This window comes from Cebus imitator, unplaced genomic scaffold, assembly GCF_001604975.1.
Source record: "Cebus imitator isolate Cc_AM_T3 unplaced genomic scaffold, Cebus_imitator-1.0 Scaffold213, whole genome shotgun sequence".
In the NCBI taxonomy this organism is placed as follows: domain Eukaryota; kingdom Metazoa; phylum Chordata; class Mammalia; order Primates; family Cebidae; genus Cebus; species Cebus imitator.
In genome coordinates, this window is record NW_016107528.1 from 811,341 (window position 1) to 827,389 (window position 16,049).

The following is a 16,049-nucleotide window of genomic DNA, read 5'->3' on the forward strand; positions in this document are numbered from 1 at the left end:
TCCAGAATGATGCTACCATTTGATGCTTTACTGAGTATATCACAAATACTTTATATTTACTTGGTGTTTTAAAAATGCTTGCTTCTCAAATGTTACTTTTAAGTAAGATTGTAAAAAAGGATTTCTTAAAAAGTAGAAATCTAGGCCTGGCACGGTGGCTCACACCTGTAATCTTAGCACTTTGGGGGGCCGAGGGGGGCAGATTATGAGATCAGGAGATTGAGACCATCCTGGCTAACACGGTGAAACCCCATCTCTACTAAAAATACAAAAAATTAGCCGGGTATGGTGGCACGCACCTGTGGTCCCAACTACCCAGGAGGCTGAGGCAGCAGAATCGTTTGAACCCAGGGGGCGGAGGTTGCAGGGAGCCGAGATTGCACCACTGCACTCCAGCCTGAGTGGCAGAGCGAGACTCCATCTCCAAGAAAAAAAAAAGTAGAAATCTAGCTCTTCAAAGGGAATAATTAAAGAGATGAAGTTAGATTCCTTCCATCAAACCTGATTGGGAGAACCCATTACACCTAGCAAGTAACCAAAAAAATCTAGCTTTTGGTCAGCCTATTTTCCATTAAAATGTTCAATGTTGGCAAGATTTATTATATGCTGAAATTTTTGTGTTTGTGTGGTTTTTTTTGTTTGTTTATTTAGCTCTGCCTGCTAAGCCTGAGAACATTTCTTGCATCTACTACTATAGGAAAAATTTAACTTGCACTTGGAGTCCAGGAGAGGAAACCAGTTATACCCAGTACACAGTTAGGAGAACTTAGTAAGTACAGAAGCTTGTGTTTTACCAGTGGGGGTATGGGGGAGGCAGAGGCTCCTGATTGATCCATGATTCACATTGCATATGAAGTAAAAAGTTTCCTCGATGACAGCTTCTGGGTGACTGCTGTGTGCGTCCAGTGGCTTGTGGATCTGCAGCTGCAGAGGGAAGGGAGGCATAGCCAATGGTGTCCTCCCGGATTCCCCATTGGCTGAGATCAGTCACCATTTATAAGCACAGTGGAAAAATCTGTTTATTTGCTACACCCAACTATACCCTGCCTCTTTCCAGAATGTGTATAACACTGTTCATTCTTTCTCGATCCAGATATAGTATACAAGGTTGTAAACCCAGAACTAAGAGGTGATTGACCATGGTCTGCCACTAAGTTACTGTGTGACCTCTGTCAAACAGTATTCCCCAGGACAATGATTCCCCATTTTTTTTTTCACTATCTCAAGCATCCCTCTTTATTCCAATTCTGTAGAATGAAAATTTTATAATTTTTAATTATAATTCTAGCCAAAAGCTAGATGTTTTAAGTGAATATTTGCAGGTTAATTTTTTTTTTTTTGAGACAATCTCACTTTGTTGCCCAGGCTGGAGTGCAGTGGTGTAATCCCAGTTCACTGCAACCTCCACCTCCCAGGTTCAAGTGATTCTCCTGTCTCAGCCTTCCCGGTATTGGACTTACAGGTACACACCATTATGCCTGGCCAACTTTTGTATTTTTAGTAGAGACAGGGTTTCACCAGTTCAGGCTGGCCTCGAACTCCTGATTTCTAATGATCCACCCACCTCAGCCTCCCAAAGTGCTGGGATTACAGGCATGAGCCACTGTGCCCGTCCTTTTTAACAAAAATTTTGAGCATAGCTCATTACTTCCTTCCTGTGAAAAATGAATAAGGGGGCCATGTTGGGAAGCATTGTAAGATGATCTTTTTAGCCTTTTCATTTCAAAACAGTCTGTAATTCCAAATTCTTTGTTTTTAAGCAAAATCTCATGTTGCAAGGGAAGTCCACTTTATGTTTTACAGTGGAAGAAATTAAAAAAACAAGCGGTATTCTCTGCAGCACTGATATAGTTACAAGGACCTATGTCAGAGAGATGCTTTAAAACAGGAATCAGCAAACTTCTCCTGTAAAAAGCCAGATGGTAAATATAATAATATTTAGAAGGAGATTGGTCCCTGTCAAAACTTTTGAACCCTAGTGTTACAGCATTCACCCAGCTATAGGCAATATGTAAACCAATGGGTGTGGCTGCTTTCCAATAAAACTTCATTCACGGACACTGAAATGTGAATTTCATATAATTTTCACATGCCCCAAACTATTTTTCTTTGTTTTATTTATTTTTTCAACCATTAACAACATGTAAATAGTTTTAAGCCTGCAGGCTGTACAAGAACAAGAGATGGGCTGTATTTGACCTCAGGCTGCCATTTGCTCATTCCTGTTTTAAAAAATAAGAATGATAAAGATGCAATAGCCCATGATCCAAATGATTTTCTTCCAGATTTGTCAGTTCTAGTCCCGGCGTTGAATATCAATTACTAGTAGAATGAGAATCTGGGTACCTGGTTTACTCCTATTTTTCTGTTTTATAGAGACATTTCCCCCTTTCCTCTATCTTTCCCTTTGGGTTGTCATTATTGTCACCAGTTGGCTTTAGAGAAATAGAAAACACCTGGGTGTTCCCCCAGGCCTATACCCAGCTCCCCTTGATGGCCTCAGGCCAGCCAGGCTCTCCAGAACTCCTAAGCTTCTTGCATTTTTGTGAGTTTATCACCAAGAGTATCTCTTCCAAGCAAAGTGGAAGGGTTTCCCTGTGGATGGCCAACCTGGAAGCACTTTACAGTGGATCATGGAATAAGCCAAAAACCTTCTGCTGTCCAGAAACAGTAGGAAAGAATTTTCCCTGGGGGGAAAAAGGAGGATTTGGGGATGCCTTCATGGAGGTAGTGATTTTTGAACTGAGGCTCAAAGGAGGTCTAGAGGTGTGGAAAAGGAGAGAAAGGCTATTTCTCAAAGGTCACAGCATGAATAAATGCAGAAATATTCAACTACAATAATAGTAATAATAACAGCTCACATTTATTGACTCGGTGCTGGACATTCTAAAATGCCTTATGTGTATTAGCTCATTTCATCCTCATAACTCTATGCTATAGATATATTACTGTCCTTATTTTACAGATGAAAAAACTAAGGCAGAGAGGTTAAAGAACTTGCCCAAATCACACAGTTAATAGGGGCAAAGCCAAGATTCAAACCTGGTCTGATTCTAGAACCTGTGCTTATGACCATGGCACACTGCCCTGGAGGCCATTTTTGTGCTGTAAAATAACCATCAACCACTCTTGAGGCCCTTTCTAGTTTCAAAATGCCATGATTCTATGTGTCTAAGCTACGATTCCTTCGCGCACACTGGCAAACCCTGGTACTTTGCAAGGTGGGCCTTCTTTTCTGTTCTCAGCCTGCTTTATCTCCTCTACAGACCCCAGAACCACGTGGACTAAAGCTGGAACCACCCATCTGATTTTTACTAATATGTGTGTTTGTTTTTGTTAAGTTACAACTTGATATTGTCTATCATTTGTTTTAAAGAATTTTCTGAAAACAGTATATACCAATGTTCAAAAATTCAACCTGAAAAATTATAAAGAATGTAAAAAGTTACCCAGAATCCACACCGCCAAAGGTAACAGCTTGAACATTTTGATGATCTCTCTAGATATCTCCAAATAGTTATGTAAATATCTATATGTTTATGTAACTGTGATCATTCTATATATGATATGCATCCTACTTTTTTCACCAGCAGTAGGTGCATCTTTCCATATCAATAAATACAGTATATTAAAAACCATCATTTTAAATTCGATTTATGTATCTGCCATAATTTATTTAACAAATCCTCATATATATGAATAAATTTTCATATACATATGTAAAAGAATAAATTTTTAAGGCTAGAATCTGGAGTTTTCAGGGGCCTACTCATGATTTCTTGCCAATAGGACATGCATTGCTGCCGTAGCTTTTCATGGCTTACAGGGATCTAAAGAGGTTTTTATGGCTCCTGAAGCATCTCAACTGGTTGAAAACAGGCAGCCTTTACCTTTCCTTGGAGGTGAGAAAGGAATTTGGAAAGAGGATAACCAAATATTCTGGACTATGCAATTCTCAAGAGAAACCCAGAGTAAAACTAATAAATACTGCTTAATACATTAAGTATGGCTATGTTTCCAAACCATTGTACTAAATTCATGTTGAATCACTTTTTCCTTCAAAGCTCTTATGGACAAAAGCATGATAATTGTACAACCAATAGTTCTACAAGTGAAAATCGTGCTGCGTGCTCTTTTTTCCTTCCAAGAATAACGAACCCAGATAATTGTACCATTGAGGTGGAAGCTCAAAATGCAGATGGTGTAATTACATCTGATATGACATATTGGCACTTAGAGGGCATAGGTAAGTGTTATTTGATATTCCTATATACTCTTTATTAAATGTTTACCTCCTTCTTCTTTGTTCAAAAGGTATCTATGGACTCAAAAGTAGACTCGTCATGTTCAAGGATATAATGTGTTATGGGTATACAGAAAATTCATCTTCTAATTAAAGAAGGAAGGAAGTGGGGGAGGAAGGAAAGGAGGGAGGGAGGAAGAAAGGAAGGAAGGAAAAGGAAGGAAGGAAGAAAGGAAGGAATTGACCAAATGAGAAAAAAGGAATGAGAAACAAGAGCTATTTTGTGGGCCACTGGTTTCCTCTTGTAGTTTGTAATTGCACTCAAAAAACAAAAAGGTCTCTCCCCACCACCCCACCCTGCCAATGTCATTGCTTATAAAGGAAAAGATCATAAAATTCTTATTTTAAAAAATGCCTCACTACTTCTGACTTTTAAAAAAAATCTTTTTCAAAGACTCATTTTCACCATATCCTTTTAAAATTATAACTTTATTGAGATAGAATTCACATTATATAAATTTCACCTTTTTTAAATATACAGTTCAATGGTTTTTGTCATATTCACAAAGTTGTACAAATGTCACCACTGTCTAATTCCAGGACATTTTTATTGCCCTCAAAAGAAAATTCATACCCATTAACAGTCAGTCCCCAATCCTTTGTTTTCTCTTTCCTCCCTATATGGATTTGCCTGTACATTTTTATATAAATATGATATAATATGTGGTCTTTGTATCTAATTTCTTTCACTTAGCATAATGTTTTCAAGATTCATCAATGTTGCAGCATGTATTAGTGCTATATTTCTTTTCACAGCTAAATAATATTCCACTGGATGGATGTGCCACATTTTCTTTACCCACATATCTGTTTATGGACATTTGGCTTGTTACTACCTTTTGATTATTATGAATAATGTTGCCGTGAATATTTGTGTACAAATTTTTGTGTGGACTTATGTTTCAATTCTTTTAGATATATACCTAGTGAAACTGCTGAGTCACATGGTAACTCAATGTTTAACTTTTGGTAGAACTGCTAAACTTTATCAAAGTGGCTGCACCATTTACCATTCCCACTGGTAATTTATAAAGGTTACGATTTCTGCATACCCTCACCAACACTTGTTATTGTCCATCTTTTTTTATTATAGCCATCCTAGTGAGTATGAAGTGGTACCTTGTTATGGTTCTGATTTGCATTTATCCAATGTCTAATGATGTTGAACATTTTTCATGTGTTTATTGCCCATTTATACATCTTCTCTAGAGAAATGTTTATTCAAATCCTTTGCCTATTTATAATTAGGTTGTCTTTTTATTGTTGAGTTTTAAGAATTCTTTATATATTCTTGGTACAAGTTTCTTATCAGATATGTAATTTGCAAATATTTCCTCCCTGTTTGTATGTTTTCTTTTACTTTTTAAATGGTTAAGGCAGAACAATAGTTATATGAAGTAAAAAATGTACATATTTTTTCTTTGATGTTTGTACTTTAGGTGTCGTATCTAAGAAACCATTGCCTAACCTGATGTCAGAAAGATTTACTGCTGTAGTTTTTTCTAAGAGTTTTGAAGTCTTAGTTCCTACATTTGAATCACTGATCCATTTTGTGTTAATTTTTGTATATGGTGTTAAGTAGGGGTCTAACTGTGTTCTTTTGCATGTGGATATCCAGTTATGATAGAACCATTTGTTGGAAAGATGATTTATGCCATCATACCCCTCCCCATGTTGTTGAATTGTCTTGGCGCCTTTGTAAAAATCAATTTATTTACCATAAATGTAAGGTATTTTTCAGGGTTCTCAATTCTATTCCATTTAATTATATTTTTGTCATTAGGCCAATACTATACTGTCTTGATTACTGTAGGCTTATGATAAGTTTTGAAATTGGGAAAGTGAGTCCTCCAACTGTGTTCTTTTTCAAGATTGTTTTAGCTGTTCCGTCCCTTGCATTTCCATATAAATTTTAGTATTAGCTTGTCAATTTCTGCAAAGAAGTCAGCTGAAATTTTGATAAGAATATTGTCAATCCTTTAGTTTGCCCTCAGATAGGTTGGAATGTAAATAAGTGTGCTCTGCTCCCTCCACTTGGAAGGGAAATAGGAGCTGAGGTACCACCTTCTCCAAACCAAGACCACAGATGTTTCAGGGAGAAGGTGGGGCAAGGGCAGGTAAGACAGCCACAAAACTATTTTCCTGCCACTATGAAGGTGACTTTGTCTTGATTTGGTGTTTATAATGTTTATAAACCTTGGGTTGATTCTTAGAGCTCCTACAAGTTTAATTCAGCCAGCTTCTGACTTTTTTTTTTTAAATTCAACTGATTCAACTGAAGGGCATAAGACAGAAGAAAAAACTGAGGCGAGTCTTGTTTTCACAGGATAACAAGGACTTGGAGCTACCTAGTCTGCCATTTTGCTGATGTCACTTGATATACATCAATTCTTAATGAGAAATTCTGAGAGCAATTTTTATTCTGAGGAATAATTAATACTTTCTGTCTCCTTGGTGATAGAGTATTAGAGTTAAGTGGAACTACAGTAGGTATTTGTGCTTATTCTGACTGGAGGTAGTTTCGTGTAATGAGTAAAGGCAGGAACTTTGGTATGGACACAAATAGTCTTAGATTGGCTTCTTATTAGAAAGTTATTTTACCTTTTCCAATACCAGTTTTATCTTCTGTATAATGGATATAATAAATGTTAGGTGGTTGAGAGGATTCAACAAAATGATTCACCTAAAAATACTTTTAAAAATACTTATTCTCAATACATATCAATAATTTTATGGAAATATTTAATATGTCCATTGTATACAGCTCTACTTACTGAGTGGCCTCATGAATTGATGACCACCCCTTAGTTCAGGTATCAGTACAAATTATTTTTTGAGTAGCTACCAAGAGCTTTCTGAATATTTTTACCCAGTTAATGTTTTAAAGTCCATGTTTCTAAGTAGGGATTTTACTTTTCAAAACTCTTCAAGAATTACAAAGACCCCATTCTCCATGATGTGCTTATTTCACATTGCATGCTTGTATCAAAACAGCTCATATGCCCCATAAATATATATAGCAACTACGTACCTACAAAAATTAAAAATTTTTAAAAAAGAATTACAAAGACTAAAAAGATAATACTATTCAATTCTAGCTAGGAAGAGTGTGGTAAGACGGGTATTCCATACAATGTTGATGGCAACTGAAATTGATATAGCCTTTCTGGAAAGCAAAATGGCACTGTGTGACAGCAGCCCAAAAAATGGGCATGCCCTTTTACCCCATCAGCCTATGCTAAGGGGTCTAAGGAAACCATCAGAGATATAAAGGAAGATTCAACTATCATCCATTTACTCATTCAGTTAACAAATATTTGATACCTGCTAAATATCAGGGGTTAATTCCAGACTCTGTGAACACGACCAGCCTTTGTCTTCAAGGAGTTTTAAATGAAAAATTAGAAACACTATTGTTAGTGGTGGAAGTTATCTGAATTACCAGCAGCAAATCTGTATGGGTCTGTAGCAACCTCAATCCTTGCCTTCTCAGAAGAAAGAATTCAACTGATTCAACTGAAGGGCATAAGACAGAAGAAAAAACTGAGGCAAGTTTAAGAGCAGGAGTAGAAGTTTATTAAAAAGCGTTAGAGCAGGAATGGAAAGAAGGTAAAGAACACTTGGAAGAGGGCCAAGTGGGCATCTTGGAGGTCAAGTGTCCGTTTGACCTTGGACTTAGGGTTTTCTATGCTGGCCTACTTCTGGCATCTTGCATCCTGTTTCCCTGTGGTGAGCTGCCCACATGCACGGTGGCCTGCTAGCACTTAGAAGGTGAGCATGTGCAGTGTGTTTACTGGAGTCCTATGCATGCTCACCTGAGCATTCTTCCCTTTTGCAGTGGAATGGCCCAGAAGCTCATATACCAGTTACTTTCTGCCATTTTGCCTCTTAATGCCCATGCTTGAGCCCACTCACCCAATTCCTGAGATTTTTTTTTTTTTTTTTTTTGAGACAGAGTCTCGCTGTAGTGCCCATGCTGGAGTACAGTGGTACAATCTTGGTTACTGCAACCTCTGCCCCCAGGGTTGAAGTGACTCTCCTGCCTCAGCTTCACAAGTAGCTGAGCTGCAGGTACCCGCCACCACACCCAGCTAAGTTTTGTATTTTTAGTAGAGATGGGGTTTCACTGTTGGCCAGGCTGGTCTTGAACTCCTGACTTCTTGATCCACCCGCCTTGGCCTCCCAAAGTGCTGGGATTACAGGCATGAGCCATTGTTCCTGGCCCAATTCCTGAGATCTTATTGGCAAGCTGCCAATCACCAGTTACAGGTGTTTTTATTTATTGGGAAACTGCTTTTTCCTGGCGCTGGCTGCAACTAATTATTAGGTTTGCAACGCAGATTGACAACTCTCTGACCATCCATCACCTGATGGTCCCCTGACTTTCCTGGTGAGGTGTATGGGGAGCCCTCGCCTGTCCCACTCAAGCCTGACTAGCTACCTACTGTAATACTGTGAACGTGCAATAATAGAACATAAGTCAAAAAATTACATTCATTCATAAAGTAGAATATTATGAACCTTAAAAATCATGTTTCAGAGAATTATTAATAGAAGGGGATATATGCCGATTGCATAATGTTATTTTTAAAAGATAAAAGCTTTATTTAGCATAATATCAATTTTGTTTAAAAGATAATGCAAATAATTATATAGAAAACAGCCTGAAAGGAAATATACCAAAATGGTAATAAGGGTTATCTCTGACTGATGGGATAATGGATAATTTTTAGTTTTTCTTTGTATTTTTCTACATTTAAAAAATGTTATATAATGAGCACATGCTACTTTTATAACTAGAAATATGCATATTTTCAAAGAGTGAAATTTGGGGTTAGAATGTTTGCAGTGTCCAAAGAAAATGAGAGTTATTTTCTAGTGTTTTTGGTGGGTATTCCATCATCCCAGGGATCAAGGATGGAGAGGTGAGAGTAAATAAGAGAGACAGCCTATTTTCCGATTGTGTGGTCTCTTTTTACCTCCCTTCTGCTTGACATAGCATATGACCCGATCAATAAGAGGCTGATTTGCTAAAAAATCACAGGAGTACATCCTTTTCCTCACTAGGTTTTTTTTTCAGAGGTGTTGGGGTTGGGAGGGTGATGTTCCTTTTGTACTGCCTTGCAAATGCCATCTTCGTTCATATAGCAGACCACGATGCACTCATTTCCTTTCTAGGCACTTTCCTTTTTTCAATTTTGGGTGGATGCCATTAGAAAATTCTTATCTTTTTGCAAATATGAAAGTTGTGTGATTTTTATTTTCAGCAAAAACTGAACCACCTGAGATTTTCAGTGTGAAACCAGTTTGGAGCATCAAACGAATGATTCAAATTGAATGGATAAAGCCTGAATTGGCGCCTGTTTCATCTAACTTAAAATACACACTTCATTTCAGGACAGTCAATAGTACCAGCTGGGTAAGTTATGCCGTTATAACAATGTTCCTATTAGAGGACCAGAGAAAAAGAATCATTGACAACTATTGTTGGCCTGAAGTCAAAAATAGAAGAGAGACATTGCTAAGCACTTCTCAGTTTTCCATTTTTCCATCTGAACCTTTTAGATTGGAAGAGTGTTCTACAACAGGCATTTTTGCCTCCTGAGTGCAGGGATATGATAAAGAGTGAGAAATTTACTTTTGCATTACATCCAAGTTTCTGTCTGTCTGGCTATGCTGACTACCGGAGAGTCTATGATTTGGCCATTTTATTTTTTATTTTTCCAACCTTTATAAAATCATGAGTTATAACATACATTTGGAGAAGTGAAAAAAAAAAAATAAATATTGCATTTAACAAGTTATTAAGTCAGTGCTCATGTAGAAACCACTGCAGTCAAGAATACTGTAGAACATCTCCAGAATGCCAGAGCCCTCTGCTTGCCCCACCAGCCCATCCTCCTTTAGAGCTAACTATTGCCCTGATTTTCATGGTAGTCTCTTCTTTGCTTTCATTTGTTTTGCCATTTAAGCCTGCATTACTAAAAATAGTTTAAGAGACTATGCCCTCTTTCCTTGAGCCCCAGGATGAAGGAGCGCCCGATAGAAATAGAAGAAGAGCATATAAATGGAATCCATACATTTTGTATTTTCTAATGTTTGGCTTCTATGTCTAAACATTGTGCTTTTAAGATTTATTCATGCTGTATAATGCTGTAGTTTATACATTTTCATTGCTGTGTAGTATCCCGTTGTATGAACATGATGGAATGGTGGCTTTAATTTGCATTTACCTGACTTTTAGTGAAGTTGCACACTTTAGCATATGTTTGTTGGTCCTTTAGATTCCTTCTTCTGGAAGTGCTGATTTAAGCCTTTTGCATATGTTTTCTATTGGATGGTCTGCCTGATTTTTCAGTTGATTGGTACACATTCCTTATATATTCTATTTATGAGTCTTTTATTTATTATGTGTATTGCAAACATCTTTCACTATGTGGCATGACGTTTCACTCTCTTAATGGTGACTTTTGAGGAATGGTCACTTAATTTTAATACCGTTAAATTTTGACAGTCTTCACCTTTATGCTTAATGCCTTTTGTGTCTTAGGAAATGTTTTCTTACCTCAAAGTCAAGAAAATATTCTCCAATTTCCATCAAAGCAACCGGAAATTATATCACCCTTTTGTAATAATCTCATTTTTATTGACTTTTAAAAAATTTTAGATAGGGTCTCACTCTGTTGCCTAGGCTGGAGTGCAATGGTGTGATCGCAGTTCACTGCAGCCTTGAACTCTTGGGCTCAAACGATCCTCCTGCCTCATCCTGTCAAGTAGCTGGGACCACAGGCATGTGCCACCATCCTGGCTGATTTTTTAATTTTTTTGAAGTGTTGCCCAGGTTGGTCTTGAGCTCCTGGTCTTAAGTGATCCTGCTGTCTCAGCCTCCCAAAGTACTGAGATTACAGGTGTGAGCCATCACGAGCAGTTACATTATTGATTTTTAATCAATTAAATTAGCCAATTAAATCAAGATTTTTTTACCTTCTGCTGAAGACTTGCTTGTAAAACATACCTCTACTGTCTCATCATTTGTTGGGTTTTAACCTAAGTTCAGGTGTTTTATTTATTCTTACTGAATTTCTTCATGTCGGTCTTATCTAGCATTCCAACTTATTTAGAATCCTGTTTGGTCACCCAAAACTTATGATTAACTTTTTACTTTTTAGCTTTTCAGTATCTCCAGATTTGATAACCCTTCCTTCTTCACCTAGCCTTCTCCTTAGCTTTCAAATACAATCAGTTATCCTCAGTTGTAAGCCCAGCTAAACCCAACTCAGCTCTTCCCAATCTTCTATCAAAGATTTCCATTGTTAAGAGTCCTAGAAAAGGGACCTCAAAACTGTTTTAAGAATTTGATATATGGACTGGCTGCAGTGGCTCACACCTGTAATCCCAGCACTTTGGGAGGCTGAGGTGGGTGGATCACCTAAGGTCAGGAGTTCAAGACCAGCCTGGCCAACATGGTGAAACCCTGTCTCTACTAAAAACACAAAAATTGCTGGACATGGTGGTGCACATCTGTAGCCCCAGCTACTGGGGAGGCTGAGGTAGGAGAATCACTTGGACCTGGGAAGCAGAGGTTGCAGTGAGCCAAGATAGTGCCACTGCACCCCAGCCTGGGTAAGAAAACAATACTTCATTTCAAAAAAAAAAAAAAAAAAGCCCACACGGAATTTGATTTCGGTTGTGTACCAGAACTTCTGACTCATCTCTTAAGACAAACACTTCGGGAGAGTTAGGATTTGGCGCAAAGCGTAGACTTAGCAATGAACCTGATGAAGCTGATGAATGTTTTGGTAGGGTTCCATTGCCTGTGCAGAGCTGGGGAAGTTTTAGATCTAAAAAAAACAAAAAACACACAGAATTTGATTTAGATTTTGTACCAGAACTTCTGATTCATCTCTTAAGACAAACATTTTGGGTGAGTCAGGATTTGGCACAAAGCATAGATTGTTAGCAATGAACCTGATGAAGGTAATTAATGTTTTGGTAGGGTCCCATTGCCTGTGCAGAGTTGGCGGAGTGTTAGATCAGTTGATTGTGGACCCTGTCAGGGCCAGAGGCACGCTGGCTGGACAAAATAACAAAGTAAAGGAGCCTTACAGGCGCCTTATTTAAAAGACTGAGCAGCTGTTTCGTCTCCTCTGAGGCTGGGGCTGGGAGGGACAGGCTTCCGTGACTACGTTAGACAGAACTTTCTGAGCATGAACATGATGAGAAGCACAACACAGGCTGAGCATGAACATGATGAGAAGCACAACACAGGCTGAGCATGTGCTAAGGGTACAACAAAGCAGGAGGAAAAATGGAAAGATTAAAAAGAATATTATGTATTTTTTAATGCATGAAAAGTAAAATAGAGCTTTACTAGACTTCGTTACACTTGCTGTATGGATTAGTATTTTCATTTTGAATCATATAGGGAGGGTACCATGTAGGTGGGCCTTTCCTGGCAGTCTTAATCCTGTTCTAACTGAATCCTTCCTTTTTTTTTTGAGACCAAGTGTCATTCTGTTGCCCAGACTGGAGTGCAGTGGTGCCATCTTGGATCACTGCAACCTCTGTCTCCTGGTTCAACCAATTCTCTGCCTTAGCTTCCCCAGTAGCTGCGATTACAGGTGCCTACCACCATGCCTGGCTAATTTTTGTGTTTTTAGTAGAGACAGGGTTTCACCATCTTGGCCAGGCTGGTCTCAAACTCCTGACCTCATGATCCACCTGCCTTGGCCACCCAAACTGCTAGGATTAGAGGCGTCGGCCACTGCACCCAGCTGGATCCTTAACTAACAACAGCTTGTCCCAAGTTATGCTCTCCACAACCCTAGTGCGCCACCACAGCATCTCCAGGGCCTGTTTGAAGAGGATGCTTAGGGAACATGGGATTCAGCCCCCAAACTGCCATTGCTTCTTCTTGTTCCACACCCATCTCACCAGGCTGGGAGTTCCAAAGACCATCTGCAGCTGGATGGAGTTGCAAAGTCTATCTGCAACTGTCAGCTCTCTGCCACAGACACATATCCTCCTTCTACCCAATTTCCTTAAAGCACAGGAGCTGTAATTAGGTACTAATTTTCACAGCTGTGACATAGATGTGAGTAGGATTTGCTTCTCTTGCAGGATCCCATAGGACTATGCTGTATGCATACTAGTCAAATAGACATGCCTATTAGTGCAGTTTATTTTTATTAATCAGCTCAAAATAAGCTTTATCAACCTTTAGGGTTTAGGTTTTATAAACCTTAGGTTTATAATACTTAACATTGAGCTAAATATTTATATTGAACTAAAGGCTTATATTTCAGCAACAATGGCTGTGCTCAGAAAAGGAATAGCTAAATGTTTAGTTTCTCTTGGAGAGCTGAGTCCCAGAAATTATATAAAGCAACACCTTCATTTTTACCTTTGAGAAGCTGACATCAAGAGAAAAGAACTGATTTATTTACCTCTTCCCTCCCCAAGAGAGTATCACAATTGATTTATACATCCAGGCTGTTGAGACTTTCAGCAGCTTGACTGGTCATCCAAAGACCAGTGCTTTGACGTGAAAGATTTGGGTAAAAAGAAAAAGCCTAGTAGTGAAGAACTCTGTGTTATGATCCTATTCTGCAGATCTTCTAACTTTCATTTAAACAATCATTTAACTTTACTGGGTCTCATGCATGACATGAGGATTGCATTTGATGCAGCTAAGGTCTCTGTTCCTGCTGTTCCATGAGGCAGGATCTCTTGGTGTTGGAGTCGCCTCCTAGGCCCAGGTTGCCCTGGGTCATGGGGCTTTCATCTTCTAGAACAGCAAGCAGCAGAGCTCTGCTCACTCAGGCCAGGCCAGATGCAGGAACCTCTGCCCCACAAGCTTAGATACAGGAAATGGGAAGGGAGGTGGTGGTTCATGGGGATGTTCATATCTATATAGCTGCCAGTTGTTCGCTGGCATGTGGAAGTCTGTCAATGAAAATGATGTATTTTAAAATTTGATTTAGAGTACTGCTAGTTCCAAAATCAGTTTCACTGGGCTAAAGTCACTATGGTGGGTAGTGAAGAGGAAAATGGGAGGATAACATGTGTGGTCTCCATTTCAGTTTAGGACTGTCTCTGTCTTGTAGATGGAAGTCAACTTCACTAAGAACCGGAGGGATGCAGACCAAACCCACAACCTCACGGGGCTGCAGGCTTTTACAGAATATGTCATAGCTCTGCGATGTGCAGTCGACGGGTCGAAGTTCTGGAGTGACTGGAGCCAAGAAAAAATGGGAATGACTGAGGAAGAAGGCAAGCTGCTCCCTGAGATTCCTTTACTGTCTGCTCTGGCATAGGGCTGCTTTGGGCAGCCTTGCGGGGGTTTGTCAAGTGTCCTGGTTGGGAACCACGGAATCCCATGACCCCAGGGGCCTACACAGCTGAGAATGAGCCTGCACAACTTTGTACCCCAAAAGCAAAGGATCACATTTTAATACTCATGGGGTTCTTATACTATACATGAAAGGGTATCATATCATTTGTTTTCTTTTGTTTTGTTTTGAGATGAAGTCTCGCTCTGTTGCCCAGGATGGAATGCAGTGGTGCAATCTTGGCTCACTGCCACCTCTGCGTCCCAGGTTCAAGCGATTTTTGTACCTCACCTTTCCAAGTAGCTGGGATTACAGGGGCTCTCCACCACACCCAGCTAATTTTTATTTTTTTATTTTTAGTAGAGACAGAGTTTCACCATGTTGGCCAGGCTAGCCTTGAACTCCTGACCTCAGGTGATCCTTCCATCTTGGCATCCCAAAGTGCTGGTATGCTGGTATGACAGGCATGAGCCACTGTGCCCGCCAGTATCATATCATTTGAAGGTATCCTATGATAAATTAAAGGTATATATTGTGAACCCTGGAGCTACTACTCAAAAAATAAATAAAGGTGTAACTAATGCAATTTTTAAAAAATCACATCTTTAATGACAGCAAGGAAAGGAAAGAGGCGTGGACTGCAGGTTCATCGAGTGCTTACTAAGTGTCAGGACAGTCATTGAGACCAACGCTTCTGTTCAGTGGGCTTGGCTTAAATCTCAAGCCAAGTATCTTTGGTCAAGATACCTAATCTCTAAGTCCACTCAGCAGTTTCCTTACATTTATTCCCCTTTTCTACACTGAAATATAACATGTAAGTTGAGTTTATAGTACGATCTATTTTTTAAGCATTATTTTAAAGATTAAATGAAATAATGCGTTTAGCCCATAGTAGATATTCACTAAATGCCAGATTTCCTATTCTTATCATTTATCCTCCTATTGCTATTTTTAATCCTCCTAAAAGCATGATAAAATATGTAGAGTCACTCCCATTTTGGAAATGAGGAAGCTGAGTTTCAGAAACGTTAATAAATGGTTCAGGACCACTCAGCATGTGTTACTATTCTCAAGAGCCCTTTCCAGAGTCTGGCCCCCAGTAGATGATCAATAAATGTGTGATAAATGTATTAGTTTTCTATTGCTGCTATAAGAATACAAATTTAGTGACTTAATGCAACACAAATGTAGTCTTTCATAGCTCCAGAAGTTAGATGTCCAAAATCAATTTCACTGGGCTAAAGTCAAGATGTCAGCAGGGCTGTTTCCTTCTGAGACTCTCAGTGGAGAAACTATTTCGTGCCTTTTCCAGCTCCTAGTGGCTGCCTGCATTCTTTGGCTTGTGGTCCTTCCTCCATCTACAAAACTTCTCACCCATCATCACATCACCTTTCCCCACTCTTGTATGTCAAACC

General features: G+C 39.0%; 1 protein-coding gene across 3 annotated transcripts in view; it reads left to right on the plus strand.

Moving 5' to 3' along the window:
- IL31RA (interleukin 31 receptor A) overlaps window positions 1–16,049 on the plus strand; it is a 62,067-nt gene that overhangs the window by 19,375 nt on the left and 26,643 nt on the right. For 2 of the 3 annotated variants that reach the window (XM_037745781.1, XM_037745782.1), the window contains exons 3-6: window positions 652–769; window positions 4,065–4,246; window positions 9,571–9,722; window positions 14,410–14,575. In XM_037745781.1, coding sequence (XP_037601709.1) covers window positions 652–769; window positions 4,065–4,246; window positions 9,571–9,722; window positions 14,410–14,575 — 618 coding nt within the window. The remainder of the gene's footprint in view (window positions 1–651; window positions 770–4,064; window positions 4,247–9,570; window positions 9,723–14,409; window positions 14,576–16,049) is intronic. The other variant, XM_037745780.1, reaches the window with a different exon arrangement.